The sequence below is a fragment of the Bos grunniens genome, chromosome 4, assembly GCF_055505025.1.
Source record: "Bos grunniens cultivar Pamir isolate PY7600 chromosome 4, Bosgru_T2T1.0, whole genome shotgun sequence".
Classification (NCBI taxonomy): Eukaryota; Metazoa; Chordata; class Mammalia; order Artiodactyla; family Bovidae; genus Bos; species Bos grunniens.
This window is the reverse complement of record NC_141168.1, coordinates 31,040,882-31,056,180: the sequence shown is the minus strand read 5'-3', so window position 1 is coordinate 31,056,180 and position 15,299 is coordinate 31,040,882. Positions and strand designations below refer to the sequence as shown.

The 15,299-nt window shown below is 37.4% G+C and overlaps 1 protein-coding gene across 30 annotated transcripts in view; it reads right to left on the bottom strand.

Moving 5' to 3' along the window:
* The window catches only part of POT1 (protection of telomeres 1), a 99,516-nt gene extending 91,200 nt beyond the window's left edge, over window positions 1–8,316 (bottom strand). For 2 of the 30 annotated variants that reach the window (XM_086398378.1, XM_086398371.1), the window contains exons 1-4: window positions 7,918–8,293; window positions 6,983–7,112; window positions 4,640–4,712; window positions 856–947 (exon numbers count right to left, since the gene is read on the bottom strand). Coding sequence is in view for 15 of the 30 variants with exons in the window: in XM_086398371.1 (XP_086254497.1) it covers window positions 856–947; window positions 4,640–4,712; window positions 6,983–7,105 (288 nt within the window). In the remaining 15 variants the exon portion in view is untranslated. Of the gene's footprint in view, window positions 1–855; window positions 948–2,425; window positions 2,558–4,639; window positions 4,713–6,982; window positions 7,258–7,917 lie in introns of all 30 variants that reach the window. The other 28 variants (XM_086398377.1, XM_086398370.1, XM_086398365.1 and 25 more) reach the window with 25 other exon arrangements.
* Between the last annotated feature and the right edge of the window lie 6,983 nt (window positions 8,317–15,299).

The window sequence follows — 15,299 nt, the reverse complement described above, 5'->3', positions numbered from 1 at the left end:
TGCCTTATGAGGAAAGCTTTCAGTCTTTCACTATTGAGTATATTAGCTATAGGTTTTTCATAATTGACTTTTATTATGTTACGATGTTCCCTTCGATTTTTCTGAGTGTTCTGACTACAAAAGTATGTAGAATTTTTCAAATACCTTTCCTGCATCAATTAAGATAATTATTTGTGTTTTTTACCCCTTTGTTCTATTATTAATGTGATGTATTTTGTTGGTGTTCAGTAGCTAAATTTGTCCAATTCTGAGACCCCATGGACTACAGCACTCAGGCTTCTCTGTCCTCCACTATGTCCTGGGGTTTGCCCAAATTCATATCCATCTAGTCAGTGATGCTATTACAATGTAATATAATGTAGTATAATGATTTTCTTACGTTGAACCAAACATAATTTCTGGGATAAATCCCTTTGGTCATGGTGTTTACTCTCCTTTTAATATGCTGCTGGGTTTGGTTTGGTATCATCTTGTTGGGGATTTTAGCAGGCATTTATTTTATAATAATTATAGAAAATATTATAGACATACTCATATAGACTTTAGCTCATATTATTTTTTAGTTAGTAAGGATTATTTTTAAGTAAGAAAAAATGTACCCATCTTTAAGACAGTCTATTGAATACTGAAAATTAAACTTAAGTGAGAGGAAAAATTGTCCCTTTTTCTGTCAATGATAAGTTACACTAATCTCTTTGGAGTGTTCAATTTTAAGGATGTTGCTTTTTAAAAAAGTATAATTTTTCATACATCTGCAAATCTATAATGAATTTCTAAAAAATGGCTTGTAGGATACATATAGCATGATCAATAATTCTATTTCTAAAGAGATAAAGTAATATAAAAATATTTTACCCCTTCATAGAAAACTTTAGCACAGTCCTTGGCTAAGCTTCCAAAAAATAATATATTGATCTTGCTGATCTCTGAATTCGAATTATCTTGTTCTATAGAGAAACACACACAGAAAAACACTTCAGATACAGAACTTTTATAGACACAAAAAAATTGCTGACAACTAAATTCTAAAACCTATAGTTACTTCAAAATAAAATCATGAAGAAGAGTAATTAAAATGCTTATAATTCACTTTTAGTTTACTCTGTCACCTTAAGAACTGCCAAAATAATGTACAGAATGCTACTAGGCATTAAAACCAAAATTATAACAGTTTCAACTATAATATGCTTTACAAATTTCTGTAAATACCACATTAACATCACATAATGATCACTTTCAATTTACTTTCCCATGGTTACCATCAAAAGAACTGAAGAAGATACTGAATAAGAACTAAATAAAAATAATTCAATTTTTATACTGTATAACATCACTCTCCAAATACTTTTATTTTTACTGAACTTCTGGTAATATATAATTATTAGAACTTTAAGTTTTAACCTAAACAAGTGAGTTCTCTGTAGCACCCATACATTGAAGAGTAAAAGAGCAGTGTGTGTGTAAAAACTGAGCTTTTTGTGATTTTGACAATAAGAATTATTTGGAAAAGAAGAAACAGATATGCTACGAAGAATCTCATTTGGAAATTCTTGGCTTTGGGGAAGACTCTCCATAATCTTTGTTCTCCAGAGGTCACCTCCTAGAATCACTGAAGCAAAGCCAAATGCTAAGATTCAATTACTGTAACATCTGAGAGAGGTCTCATTAATATCAGCTTTCAAACATTCAATTACTCCAACTGCTCTCATCTCAGACGTTCATGTATCTATGAAGTACATGAAACATCTTTCCAAAACTTGCAGTGTAACTTGTAACTCTTGAATCTGCTACTTTATCACCAGCAATGAAAAAACTATCACACATCTGCCTATAACCTCCTTTCACTTACTTCTGTCATCCAATTCCTCAAAATAAGTAGATACATAAATTGAAACACTAATGTTCTCAAAAATAAAAATACAATGGCTTCTAATCAAGATATAACTTACTTCTTTAGTATAGTAAATGCCCTGTCAGATGTCTATTTCTGGCCATGACAAAGTAATGGGAACTGGATTTGTTCTGTCCTTAAAGAAATGAGAAAACTAACAAAAACAACAACTATATATATAAACAACAGTTTGCAGACGCTGGACAACAGGAAGTGCAGGAAACTATTCTCTTTGGGAAGGAAAGCAAAGCCAGAGCCCTAGTTTATTTCCTGGAGATTCCAGGCAACAGAAAATGGAGGTAAAATCTAAAGGAAGCCCAGCAGCCTCACTGAATTCAGATTTGAGGACAGCAAAGTGGATAGAATTTGTGCGACATGTTGCTGAAAGAAGACAGCAGCGTAGACAAGTGCTCTGGAGATGAGTGCCTTGGGGTCTTTGGCTGAGTACTGATCTCCAAAAGCACAGGAGGAAAGAATCCCAGACAGGAATTAGAACCACTTGAAAGAAAGAGGCAGAATAATTCTGAGACTCACACAGTGCTGTGAACTGCTCTGGCTCCAGAGTGGAATCCTCATACACAAAGCACGTGGTAAACTTGTCAGAAGGGCACTTCCTTGGTTATCAGGGCAAATTAGTCCCGACATAAACGCTGCTCTAGACCCATCCTAACAAAGTTAATCAAATTGATTCCAAGAGAATTTACAGTATTCCAAAATGAAGACAAATAATATTTAAAGAATTACAAATAAATCCAATATTTGATAATATAAAATTCTCAATGTCCAGCATTCAGTTAAAAAAAGTACCAACAATGTAGAAAGGAAAAATACATAAGAACTGGGGTAGGGAGGAAACAGGGTGGAGAGCTGGGGGGGATCAATAGAAAATAACTCAGAAATAACAGTGATAAAAGCATTGACATAGAAGATTTTGAAACAGTTATTAAAACTGCGTGTTCAAAAAAGTAGAAGACAATAGGTGAGGAGAACTGAGAGACATGAAAAAAACTAAACAGGAACTTAAAGAGTTGAAAAATACAATATTAGAAGCTAACAATACAATGACTGAAGTTAACAGCAGGTTAACAGAAAAGAAACGTTAGTGAAAATAGGAAAACAGAAAAATCAAAATCAATTAAAACAAAAGCTGATTTTAAAAATCAATAAATCTCCAGCCAAAATGATCAGGAAAAAAGAAGAGAGAGAGACAGAAGTCATGAATTATCAAATCAATGAAATACAACATCATTATAGATCCTACCAACAATAAAAGCATATAAAAAGTATTTCATGAATGACTTTACACTAACATACTGACAACCAAGATGACCTGGATAAATTCCTTTAGAAACACAATCTACCAATGCTTGCTCAAGAAAGAAAGAGATAATTTCAATAGCCCTATGTCAATTAAAGGGACTGAACTTAGAATTAAATCTTTCAAATGAAAAAATCTCCATATACAAGTGGTTTCACCAGTGAATTCTATAAACATTTAAGGAAGAAACAAACAATTCCAGGTAAAGTCTTCCAGAAAATAGGAAAGGAGGGACCATAAACAACTCTTCACTAAGGATAGCATTACCCCAACATCAAAACCAATCAAAATCACTACAGGAAAAGACAGACTCCTACCATATTTTTCATAAATTTAAATGCAAAAATTCTTAACAAAACATTAGCAAATCAAACCTAGGAATATATAAAAGGATAATACATCAGGCACGCCACCACACCCTGCTCTATTTTTCTTCAAACCAAATTTCTGTAAATTATTACCTTGTACAATTATTTGCTGAATTTATTTCTTCCCCTACAATGTAAACTCCATGAATGCAAGAACTTTGTTTTGGTCATTGTTATATTGCTAGCTACATTGCTGTACCTAGAACAGTGTCCGTTATGTATATGGTTTCCAATAGTTTTGGAAATATACTTCAAAGTTTATTTCCCATTCCCTGCTGTAGGCCATTCTTCATTCATTCAACTAATTTCAGACTTCAGAATAGATTTACTTTGGTCTCCAAGTATTCTAAACTCTTACCAAGATTATTTAAGGGTTACTAGGGAGAAGAATTAGCTCACGTAACACCTAGGAAAGAAATAACATGCTGAAAATAGCATTATCTTACAATTTGCTGTTTGAGTCACATTAATGAAACTAGAAAATAAGGAGATGAGTTAGCCATTGTAATATCTGGGTAGGATATTAAAGGAATCTGAAGCAAAACAGAAGCAATGGGGGAGTGGGGAGTGGACAGACTTTGAAGAAAAAGATTAAGAGAGGAAAATAATAACTTTTCAATCCATATATTTGATGCTAGAGTAAAAGAATAAATTTTCACTCCATAGATGTTCATACTAAAAATGATTTTTGTGGGTATATGTGTGCTGTTAATGCTGCTAAGTCACTTCAGTCGTGTCTGACTCTGTGCGACCCCACAGACCACAGCCCACCAGGCTCCCCCGTCCCTGAGATTCTCCAGGCAAGAACACTGGAGTGGGTTGCCATTTCCTTCTTCAATGCATGAAAGTGAAAAGTGAAAATGAAGTCGCTCAGTCATGTCCAACTCTTAGCGACCCCATGGACTGCAGCCTACCAGGCTCCTCCATCCATAGGATTTTCCAGGCAAGAGTACTGGAGTGGGGTGCCATTGCCTTCTCCAGGGTACATGTGTATGTATACATAATGTTACCCATTTCTAGATTATAAGCAAAAAGTTAAGCAGAAATGGTCTTGTCATTTACCTTGAAGTCCAATCTTTAAAACAGCTCTTCTATTTTCACCACAAATTAAAGAAGAGATAAGTGAGAGTTTTCCCTGAAGTGAAAGAAAAGTAGTTACATGTAAATCCAAGAGACTGTAATAACATAATTAAAATTAGAATAAGTTTTTAAGGCTACTTTATTCATCATTACAAAATACTGGAAAGAATCCAAGTACTGCTACACTGGGGAATGTTATAAACAGACTATGGTGGAATTCCAGCAATCAATAAAATGTAATACTATTGATAAATGTAACAACTTGAAGAACTGCAAGGAGTAAAAAGAAGCCACAATCAAAAGGCTACATACTGATACGTGTAACATATAATATTGATACTTTAAAAGAAAGAAGCTACATACAGTTCAGTTCAGTTGCTCAGTCATGTCCGACTGAGGACTCTACTCAGTCGTGTGTGACTCTACACACTGTAAGATTCAATTTACATGGCATTCTTGAAAGGCAAAAAATACTATATAACCTGAGAAAACTGGTCAAAAGTGGTCGCCATGGATTGAAATTAAGGTAGCAGCTGACTATAAAATTTGGGGGGAGTGAAAGCCTGTTCTACAGCTTGATTATGGTTGCAGTTACACATTTTTATACATCTGTCAAAACTCACAGACCTATATATACTAAAAACCAGTGAATTTCATAGCAAAATGCATTTAATAAAATTCAAGAAATGTTGAGATACCTGAAGACATGTGCAGGTTAGAAAAAGGAATGTAAGAATTCAAACTGACGTTTCATTTATATCTAAAAGGGTTTATCTTAATAACACCAATAAAAATGCTAGAATTTTAAAAATATTTCACTTAAATTCTTCTATACCAAACACCCAAAATAAGAATGATGAAGTTAGGTACAGCACAGTAATAATATTAATGATCCATCAGAAAGAAAATTAATCAAATCATTTTATTAATAAACACAAGTATGCAAGAAGATGGGGAAACACTGGAAACACTGGCAGATTTAACTTTCGGGGGCTCCAAAATCACTGTAGATGGTGACTGCAGCCATGAAATTAAAAGATGCTTACTCCTTGGAAGAAAAGTTATGACCAACCTAGATAGCATATTCAAAAGCAGAGACATTATTTTGCCAACAAAGGTCTGTAATCAAGGCTATAGTTTTCCCAGTGGTCATGTATGGATGTGAGAGTTGGACTGTGAAGAAAGCTGAACGCCAAAGAACTGATGCTTTTGAACTGTGGTGTTGGAGAAGACTCTTGAGAGTCCCTTGGACAGCAAGGAGATCCAACCAGCCCATTTGGGTGTTCTTTGGAAGGAATGATGCTAAAGCTGAAACTCCAATACTTTGGCCACCTCATGTGAAGAACTGACTCATTGGAAAAGACTCTGATGCTGGGAGGGATTGGGGGCAGGACGACAGAGGATGAGATGGCTGGATGGCATCACTGACTCGATGGACATGAGTTTGGGTGAACTCCGGGAGTTGGTGATGGACAGGGAGGCCTGGCTTCATGGGGTTGCAAAGAGTAGGACACAACTGAGCGACTGAACTGAACTGATGCAAGAAGCATCATCCTAATCAACCAAATGTGAAGTGAGTTTGCAAATAATAAAAAACATTTGAAAAACAAAAAAACAAACAAAAAACCCCACAACATTTGATTAGGAATTTAAATACAATGAAGTAGAGAAGACCAGCTGTAATACATAGAACTTTATTTCATATGACAGAAAATATCAGGAAAATGGAAAACAAAAAAAAATGAAAGATAACAAATGTCTACATGAAGAATATTGATTACAGGGTAAAACTGAAAAGTGACATCATTTCTCTTTTACTATATGACACATTTTGTCAGTAAGCCCTTTACCTGCTTCCCATCATTCTTAACTTTGACCCAAAATTAAATACACAACAACTAAAATTTAAAAATTCACTGAATATGCATAAAAAATATTGGCTATAACCCCCAAAAAAGTTCAGCAACTTAAAAGACAAAATCAATAGAAATTCCACAATCTGAAATCCTCAGCAAAAACACAAAACAGTACTGAAGAAAGACAAACAGTACCTGACAGACCAGAAGGACAATATCAAAGAACCCAACATGCAACCATACATGTAAGTGACATCCAGAAAAAGAAGAGTAATAATACGCAAGAAAAAAAAAATCCAAGAAACATTACTCAATAATTTCCCTAATTTGAGAAAAACTATTGACCTCTGCATCCAAGAAGTTCAGTTGCTCACATCAGGATAAGTTCAAATAAAAACCACTCCAAGGCACTTGACAATCCAACTTCAGAAAACAAACAGTAACTATTCTGAGTTGTGTCAGTTCTTACCTGGATATATTTCTTGTCATAATCACTACCAGGCTGTAGGGATCTGATATCCACTTTGTGTAATTTATTTAGCAGATCAACTTCAGGCACTCCATTGACTTCTTTTATTAATTCAAGTGGCATATCAGATCTGCTTCATAGTGTGATGGAAAGCAAATTCAGTTAGGGAAGTTGATAACTTACTGCTGAAAACACAAAAACCAGTATTTTATCCAAAATGTAAATAATTTGCTTTAAGCGTCTTTGATTTGCTTTTCCTTTTTAGTTAGTCATCACTGTTGGGGGAGAAGAAGGATGGGTGAATTATTCTGTAATTTTATTAGATGATCAATACACACATCCTCCTAAAGCATTCAAACTTAACCATTTTCTATTAGTCTTGTATTTTAAGAACTACTTGTATAATTCAGCTTTAGGATCTGTGAAAAGGGCACTAACAACCGCCTTTACCACTGTGCTTTAAAATGTACAAACTATTGAGGAAGCGAAAGGAGGCTGAAAAGTTTTGCGCTTGTTTTTAAATCCCTTTGGCAGTTGTAACATTGTGTAAGTAAACTGTGCCCCAAAAGTTTATGACTCCAAAATATATGTTGCTTCCTCCCTCCAGCCCCTATGCAGTCGAAAGAAACCACTGAACTGCTGTTAACTTGCGCATTTTCAGATTCTTTTTTTTCCCCAAACTTATTGCCTGGGACACGCACTAGTATCGATATTTAGTTTTAGTGTGTGCGCACCAAGCTTCTTCAAGCCAGATGACCGTCTGAGGGCAGAGACATGGATTAACTGAAGTCAGCTGCTCACAAAACGCTAAAATACTCGACACAAGTAAGCTCACGAGAAAGACAAATATGAAGATTTTCCCTGCAATAACTCCTCCAAATGTTGATCTAAACTAAACCAGGCTCTTCATAATACCGGTTCAGGTCCCGACTCACCTCGTAACCACGTCAAGATCTCCAAACTTACTTGGAAATTGACTGACCCGCTCTCTTAAAAGAAAAACTAGGAAGCATTCGGGCGGGCGCGCTCGTGACGTCACACGCACGGCAGCAACCCAGTCCCACGCATGCGTACACGACCGCTAGGGCATACGAGCGGCTGGTTCTCGGGCCTTTGGAGGACGAACTGTGAGATGGTGTCTAGGCCTAAAATGCGCTGAAAGTTTCCCGGAATACCTAGAGAGGATCCAGCGCGTGGCAGGGAGGGTGGCGGCTGTACTACTCCCGCGCCCCGAATTCCCGCGGATCCACTTAGGGCGGCTCCCGCCAATTTCGAGCAGTCTCTCCAGCGGGTGGCAGAGGGAGGAGAGGCGGTGCTACGCATTTCCTAAATCCAATAACCAATGAAGAGCCTTTCGCAGACCTAGGCGGGTTTGGTAGATTTGGAAGCTCCTGGGGACAGGGCCCTTATTTTAGTTCCCAGTTGTCTTCCCCTAAAGGCAAGAGCTCTAACGCAGTTTTTACAGTGAAATAAATCTAGCAAGAAGGAATGCTACTTTTCAGATTTGATTAACCACTTCAATGATTTATAGGACTATGATTTTATGCTGTAATTAATGAGCTGTTTAGTTGCTAAGTCTTGTCAGACTCTTTTGCGACCCCATGTGTAGCTGGCCAGGCTCCTCTGTCTGTCGGATTTCCCAGGAAAGAATATTAGAGTGGGTTGCCCGTTTCCTTTGCCGGGGAAATCTTCCCCTCCCGGAGATCAAACCTGCCTCCCCTGCATTGGCATTTGAGTTCTTTACCACTGAGCCACCGTAATTAATGAGATGCTGTTAAATGTGAATATTCTGCTTATTTTTGATTTTGCCCTCCAATCATTTAAGTGAAACCACCCAGTGCAAAACTAGAATGAAATAAATATTCACATAAATATTTCCAATGCTATTTGGACTGAAACATCTGCTGTACATATATATTTGCAGGAAGAAATAGCTAACATATTTGAAGAAAAAAAAATTTTTTTTTGCAGAAAGCACATGTGTTAGTCCATCTTCCCTTTCACTCCCATCCCTGTATTCATATTGTGTATTCATATTGTGTATTCATATTGTGATAACAATTTGAGCTCTGCAGCTGGTTATTTGAGGAAAACTATCCAAGGGGTCAATTACACATCTTTTCTCAACCTATTTTCAACTTTTCCTTCTTATTCTCTGTGTTGATCTGAAACAAGTAAGACTACCAGATAATTCTCCAACAAGGATGTGTTTATTTGGGATTAGTAGAACGTGGCAACTCAAGGTTTGCAACCATGGGGAAACATGCAAGAAAAGGACTAGAAAGGGAAGAAGAAAGCTGGTATAGAGGGGGAAAGAGAGGTGGGAGAGTTTTAATAAGCAAAGAGTTCATGGCTTTTCATTGAGTCTTCTTTTAACCTTATTTTATATTGGAGTATAGTCAATTAATAAACCATGTTGTGATTAGTTTCAGGTGAACAGTGAAGGGACTCAGCCATACGTATATACCTATCTGTTCACCCCCAAACTCCTTTCCTATCCAGGCTTCACATAACGTTGAGCAGTTCCATGTGCTATACAACATGTCCTTGTTGGTTATCTGTTTGAAATATAGCAGTGTGTCCATTTCAGTTCAGTTCAGTCACTCAGTCATGTCCGACTCTTTGCAACCCCATGAATCACAGCACGCCAGGCCTCCCTGTCCATCACCAACTCCCGGAGTTCACTCAAACACACGTCCATTGAGTCAGTGATGCCATCCAGCCATCTCATCCTCTGTCGTCCCCTTCTCCTCCTGCCCCCAATCCCTCCCAACATCAGAGTCTTTTCCAATGAGTCAACTCTTCGCATAAGGTCGCCAAAGTACTGGAGTTTCAGTTTTAGCATCATTCCTTCCAAAGAACACCCAGGACTGATTTTTAGAATGGACTGGTTGGATCTCCTTGCAGTCCAAGGGACTCTCAAGAGTCTTCTCCAACACCACAGATCAAAAGCATCAATTCTTGGGCACTCAGCCTTCTTCACAGTCCAACTCTCACATCCATACATGACCACTGGAAAACCATAGCCTTGACTAGATGACCTGTGTAGGCAATGTAATGTCTCTGCTTTTCAATATGCTATCTAGGTTCAATATGCTATCTAAAAGTTATAACTTTTCTTCCAAGGAGTAAGCGTCTTTTAATTTCATAGCTGCAATCGCGGTCTGCAGTGATTTTGAAGGCCCCAAAATAAAGTCTGACACTGTTTCCACTGTTTCCCCATCTATTTCCCATGAAGTGATGCTATGATCTTCATTTTCTGAATGTTGAGCTTTAACCCAACTTTTTCACTCTCCTCTTTCACTTTCATCAGTGTGTACTTCATCCCAAACTCTCTACCTATCCCTTCCCTCCATCATCCTCCCTGCAACCACAAGTTCATTCTTTAAATCTGTGAGTCTCTGTTTTGTAAGTTCATTTGTATCAAATATCTTTGCCAGGAAAGGGAAGTCTGTCTTCTTCCTGTTGAGGTCAGCAGGGTGTGAGATCTCACTTTTCTAGTCTCCCAACTCTATTTTTTTCCCCAATATCTAACTTAATTAACAATCACCCAAGTTATAGTGTTCTGGAAACATAAAGGTAATTACTATCTTTTTTAACTTATCCAAATGTGAACTTATTGGAAAGAAAAAAAAAGTTTAAAGAAGATATTTTCATAGGCTTTCTGTTTAGCATAGCCCAAAGCCTTGGTGGTCGTCTTATAGCGTCCTTATAAATATATAGGACTGAGACAGGATTTAATATTGGGTCCTACAGGGAAATACATAGGAGCAATTCATTTCTTTGGGAGTGAAACTATCCACTGATCTTATGACTATTGGTTCTCCAAGTTTACTAAAGCCCCAAATTTTAACACCATGATCATAACAGGGGAATTTTTTTTCAACTGTCACATATAAACTTGGTAACACAGAATCTGTATACATGTTCTTAGTTTTAAAAATATACACCATCTAAACTATCTTTTTAGTTAGTCCTTCAAGTTATCCTTTGCCCTAAAATGAGAAAAAAAAAATCTTACTTTCAATTAAAAAAAATGGGGAAAAGTACCAAATTGATCTTTTTGAAAGTGGAGTAAAACACTCTGGGGTTCAAACAGTATAGTTATCAATTTCCTATATACAAAAAATGAGAGAGATGATTAGTCCTTATTGACATATAGATATGTCCACCTATCACTCCCACCAAATCTTAATACAAACATAATTGTTCATCTCCATAAACCCCAAGACAATTTACTCAACAATAAAGTTATATAAATCAGGTATATGTTGGAAAAGTTTAGAACACAAGGACTGTTTTGAAAGGTCAGTTTGACTATGGAGAATAATATGTCATTGTATCTAATGGTAATTCTAATTGTATCCAATCCAACTCTATTTAATTGAGGTTTCTGCTTATTTTATTTTATTTTTTACATTTGCAATTGACATTTATACACCTTCATCCACAGCCTAAGCTTACTACAGGCAAGGAGAATTGTTTGCTATTGTGACCAATGTGACCAATTGTGACCAATGTCTGGCGCATTGTAGGTGCTGAATATTTGTTGAATGAACAAATGTTAAGGGAAAAAAAATTTTTCTTTCCTTGCCTCTGGCTTCCATCATTCCATTTCACCCTAATTTACCGTATTACATTTAAATTGTCATTCCAGATAACTGAAGATTTCTTTGTTGCTAAGCCAAAAGGATACTTTTTAGTCTTTCTTACTAAATACTTTTAAAAACAGTATTTTCATCTTGCTACTGTAACTGCACAAGGCCTTATGGGGCCTCTCTGGGACAGGCCCTCCCCCATCATGTCCTCCACTTGCCTCTTGTCTGTAAAAAAAAAAAAAACAAAACTTTAGCCAAATAATAAATTTAATCAGATAAATGAGAAAATTCAGAAACAAAGGAAAACTGTCAAACAAGACTAAATAATGATAGTTTAGCCATTAAACAAAGTCAAAGACAGTTTTTTTATAAGGGCTATATAAAACATTCTGCACCATATCTTTTGAACTGTTTTGCAGATACTAAAACCCAACTCCCATCAGACGAGTTTGCCCACAAACATGCTGCCCACAAGCATGTAGACCCACAGACCATTTGGAACCAGGAGTTGATGATGTTGACTCCTGCTTATCTCATCACCAGCCAAACAAATGGATGTTCATGAACTGAGCATATACCCTGAAACCTTCTCACGAGCATGTAGCTCTTTTTTCTCTTTCCCCTGTATAATCTCCAAGCAAACCATGGGGAGTAAGGACTCAGTTCTTTGGTCCATGAGTCAACCTTCTCCTTGGGGTTGACAACTTCCTCAATAATGCTCTTTCCTTTTACCCAATATTGGGCTCTCAGTATCAGATTCTTGAGCCATGAGCAGCCAAATTTAACTTTGGTAACACTACCACACGTTCTTAGTTTTTCTTTTACCCTCTATCAACAGAAACTTTTAAAGTTTTCTTTTTTCCTTTCCTGTTAAAGTCTATGAATGTCCATATTCTACTATGATGAAGATATCTAAGAGACGTGTACAAAACTTCTTTTTTTGTTGTGATTGTTCCCAATTACTCTAGGACCCAAATGCTCCCTACACATATTCAAGCAACTTCTAATCTTGTTCTTCATAACCTCCCAGTTAGAGGCTGAGTTGGGGATGGGTCTGGCTCAAGATCCTACACTTTTCTTCCTCACATTAGCAATTAGTTTGTCCTACAAATAAAAAAAAAACCTGAATATGAAATACAGTATAATTTAAGATAATAAGAGGAGGAAAAAAGAGACTGAATCAACTAGATAGGGCAATGAGCTCATATAATGCCAAAACAATCCATTATTGTTTTTCTACTTTTACTGAAGCATTATAAAAAGCTACACTAAGACTAACAATCAATGTAACAACTATTTCAAGTTATAATTTTTAAAGGTGCAAAAAAGGAAGTTTTGGTATAAAATCTACAATGTTCAGTTCAGTTCAGTCGCTCAGTCGTGTCTGACTCTTTGTGACCCCATGAATCACAGCACGCCAGGCCTCCCTGTCCATCACCAACTCTCAGAGTTCACTCAGACTCACGTCCATCGAGTCAGTGATGCCATCCAGCCATCTCATCCTCTGTCGTCCCCTTCTCCTCCTGCCCCCAATCCCTCCCAGCATCAGAGTCTTTTCCAATGACTCAACTCTTTGCATGAGGTGGCCAAAGTATTGGGAGTTTCAGCTTTAGCATCATTCCTTCCAAAGAACACCTGGGGCTGATCTCCTTTAGAATGGACTGGTTGGGTCTCCTTGCACTCCAAGGGACTCTCAAGAGTCTTCTCCAACACCATAGATCAAAAGCATCAATTCTTTGGTGCTCAGCTTTCTTCACAGTCCAACTCTCACATCCATACATGACCACTGGAAAAACCATAGTCTTAATTAGACAGACTTTTGTTGGCAAAGTAATGTCTCTGCTTTTGAGTATGCTATCTAGGTTGGTCATAACTTTCCTTCCAAGGAGTAAGCGTCTTTTAATTTCATGGCTGCAATCACCATCTGCAGTGATTTTGGAGCCCAAAAAATAAAGTCTGACACTGTTTCCACTGTTTCCCCATCTATTTCCCATGAAGTAATGGGACCAGATTCCATCATCTTCATTTTCTGAATGTTGAGCTTTAAGCCAACATTTTCACTCTCTTCTTTCACTTTCATCAAGAGGCTTTTTAGTTCCTCTTCACTTTCTGCCGTGAGGGTGGTGTCATCTGCATATCTGAGGTTATTGATATTTCTCCCCGAAATCTTGATTCCAGCTTGTGCTTCTTCCATCCCAGTGTTTCTCATGATGTACTCTGCATATAAGTTAAATAAGTAGGGTGACAGTATACAGCCTTGATGTACTCCTTTTCCTATTTGGAACCAGTCTGTTGTTCCATGTCCAGTTCTAACTGTTGCTTCCTGACCTGCATGTAGGTTTCTCAAGAGGCAGGTCAGGTGGTCTGGTATTCCCATCTCTTGAAGAATTTTCCACAGTTTATTGTGATCCACACAGTCAAAGGCTTTGCCATAGTCAATAAAGCAGAAGTAGATGTTTTTCTGAAACTCTCTTGCTTTTTCCATGATCCAGTGGATGTTGGCAATGTGGTCTCTGGTTCCTCTGCCTTTTCTAAAACCAGCTTGAACATCTGGAAGTTCATGGTTCATGTATTGCTGAAGCCTGGCTTGGAGAATTTTGAGCATTACTTTAGTAGCGAGTGAGATGAGTGCAATTGTGGGGTAGTTTGAGCACTCTTTGGGATTGCCTTTCTTTGGGATTGGAATGAAAACTGACCTTTTCCAGTCCTGTGGCCACTGCTGAGTTTTCCAACTTTGCTGGCATATTGAGTGCAGCACTTTCACAGCATCATCTTTCAGGATTTGAAAAAGCTCATCTGGAATTCCATCACCTCCACTAGCTTTGTTCGTAGTGATGCTTTCTAAGGCCCACTTGACTTCACATTCCAGGATGTCTGGCTCTAGGTCAGTGATCACACCATCGTGATTATCTTGGTCATGAAGATCTTTTTTTATACAGTTCTTCTGTGTATTCTTGCCACCTCTTCTTAATATCTTCTGCTTCTATTAGGTCCATACCTTTTCTGTCCTTTATCGAGCCCATCTTTGCATGAAATGTTCCTTTGGTATCTCTAATTTTCTTGAAGAGATCTCTGGTTTTTCCCATTCTGTTGTTTTCCTCTATGTCTTTGCATTGATCACAGAGGAAGGCTTTCGTATCTCTTCTTGCTATTCTTTGGAACTCTGCATTCAGATGCTTATATTTTTCCTTTTCTCCTTTGCTTTTCGCTTCTATTCTTTTCACAGCTATTTGTAAGGCCTCCCCAGACAGCCATTTGGCTTTTTTGCATTTCTTTTCCATGGGGGTGGTCTTGATCCCTGTCTCCTGTACAATGTTACGAACCTCTGTCCATAGTTCATCAGGCACTCTATCTATCAGATCTAGGCCCTTAAATCTATTTCTCACTTCCACTGTATAATCATAAGGGATTTGATTTAGGTCATACCTGAATGGTCTAGTGGTTTCCCCTACTTTCTTCAATTTAAGTCTGAATTTGGCAATAAGGAGCTCATGATCTGAGCCACAGTCAGTTCCCGGTCTTGTTTTTGCTGACCGTATAGAGCTTCTCCATCTTTGGCTGCAAAGAATATAATCAATCTGATTTTTCTGTTGACCATCTGGTGATGTCCATGTGTAGAGTCTTCTCTTGTGTTGTTGGAAGAGGTTGTTTTCTATGACCAGTGCGTTCTCTTGGCAAAACTCTACTGGCCTTTGCCCTGCTTCATTCCGTATTCCAAG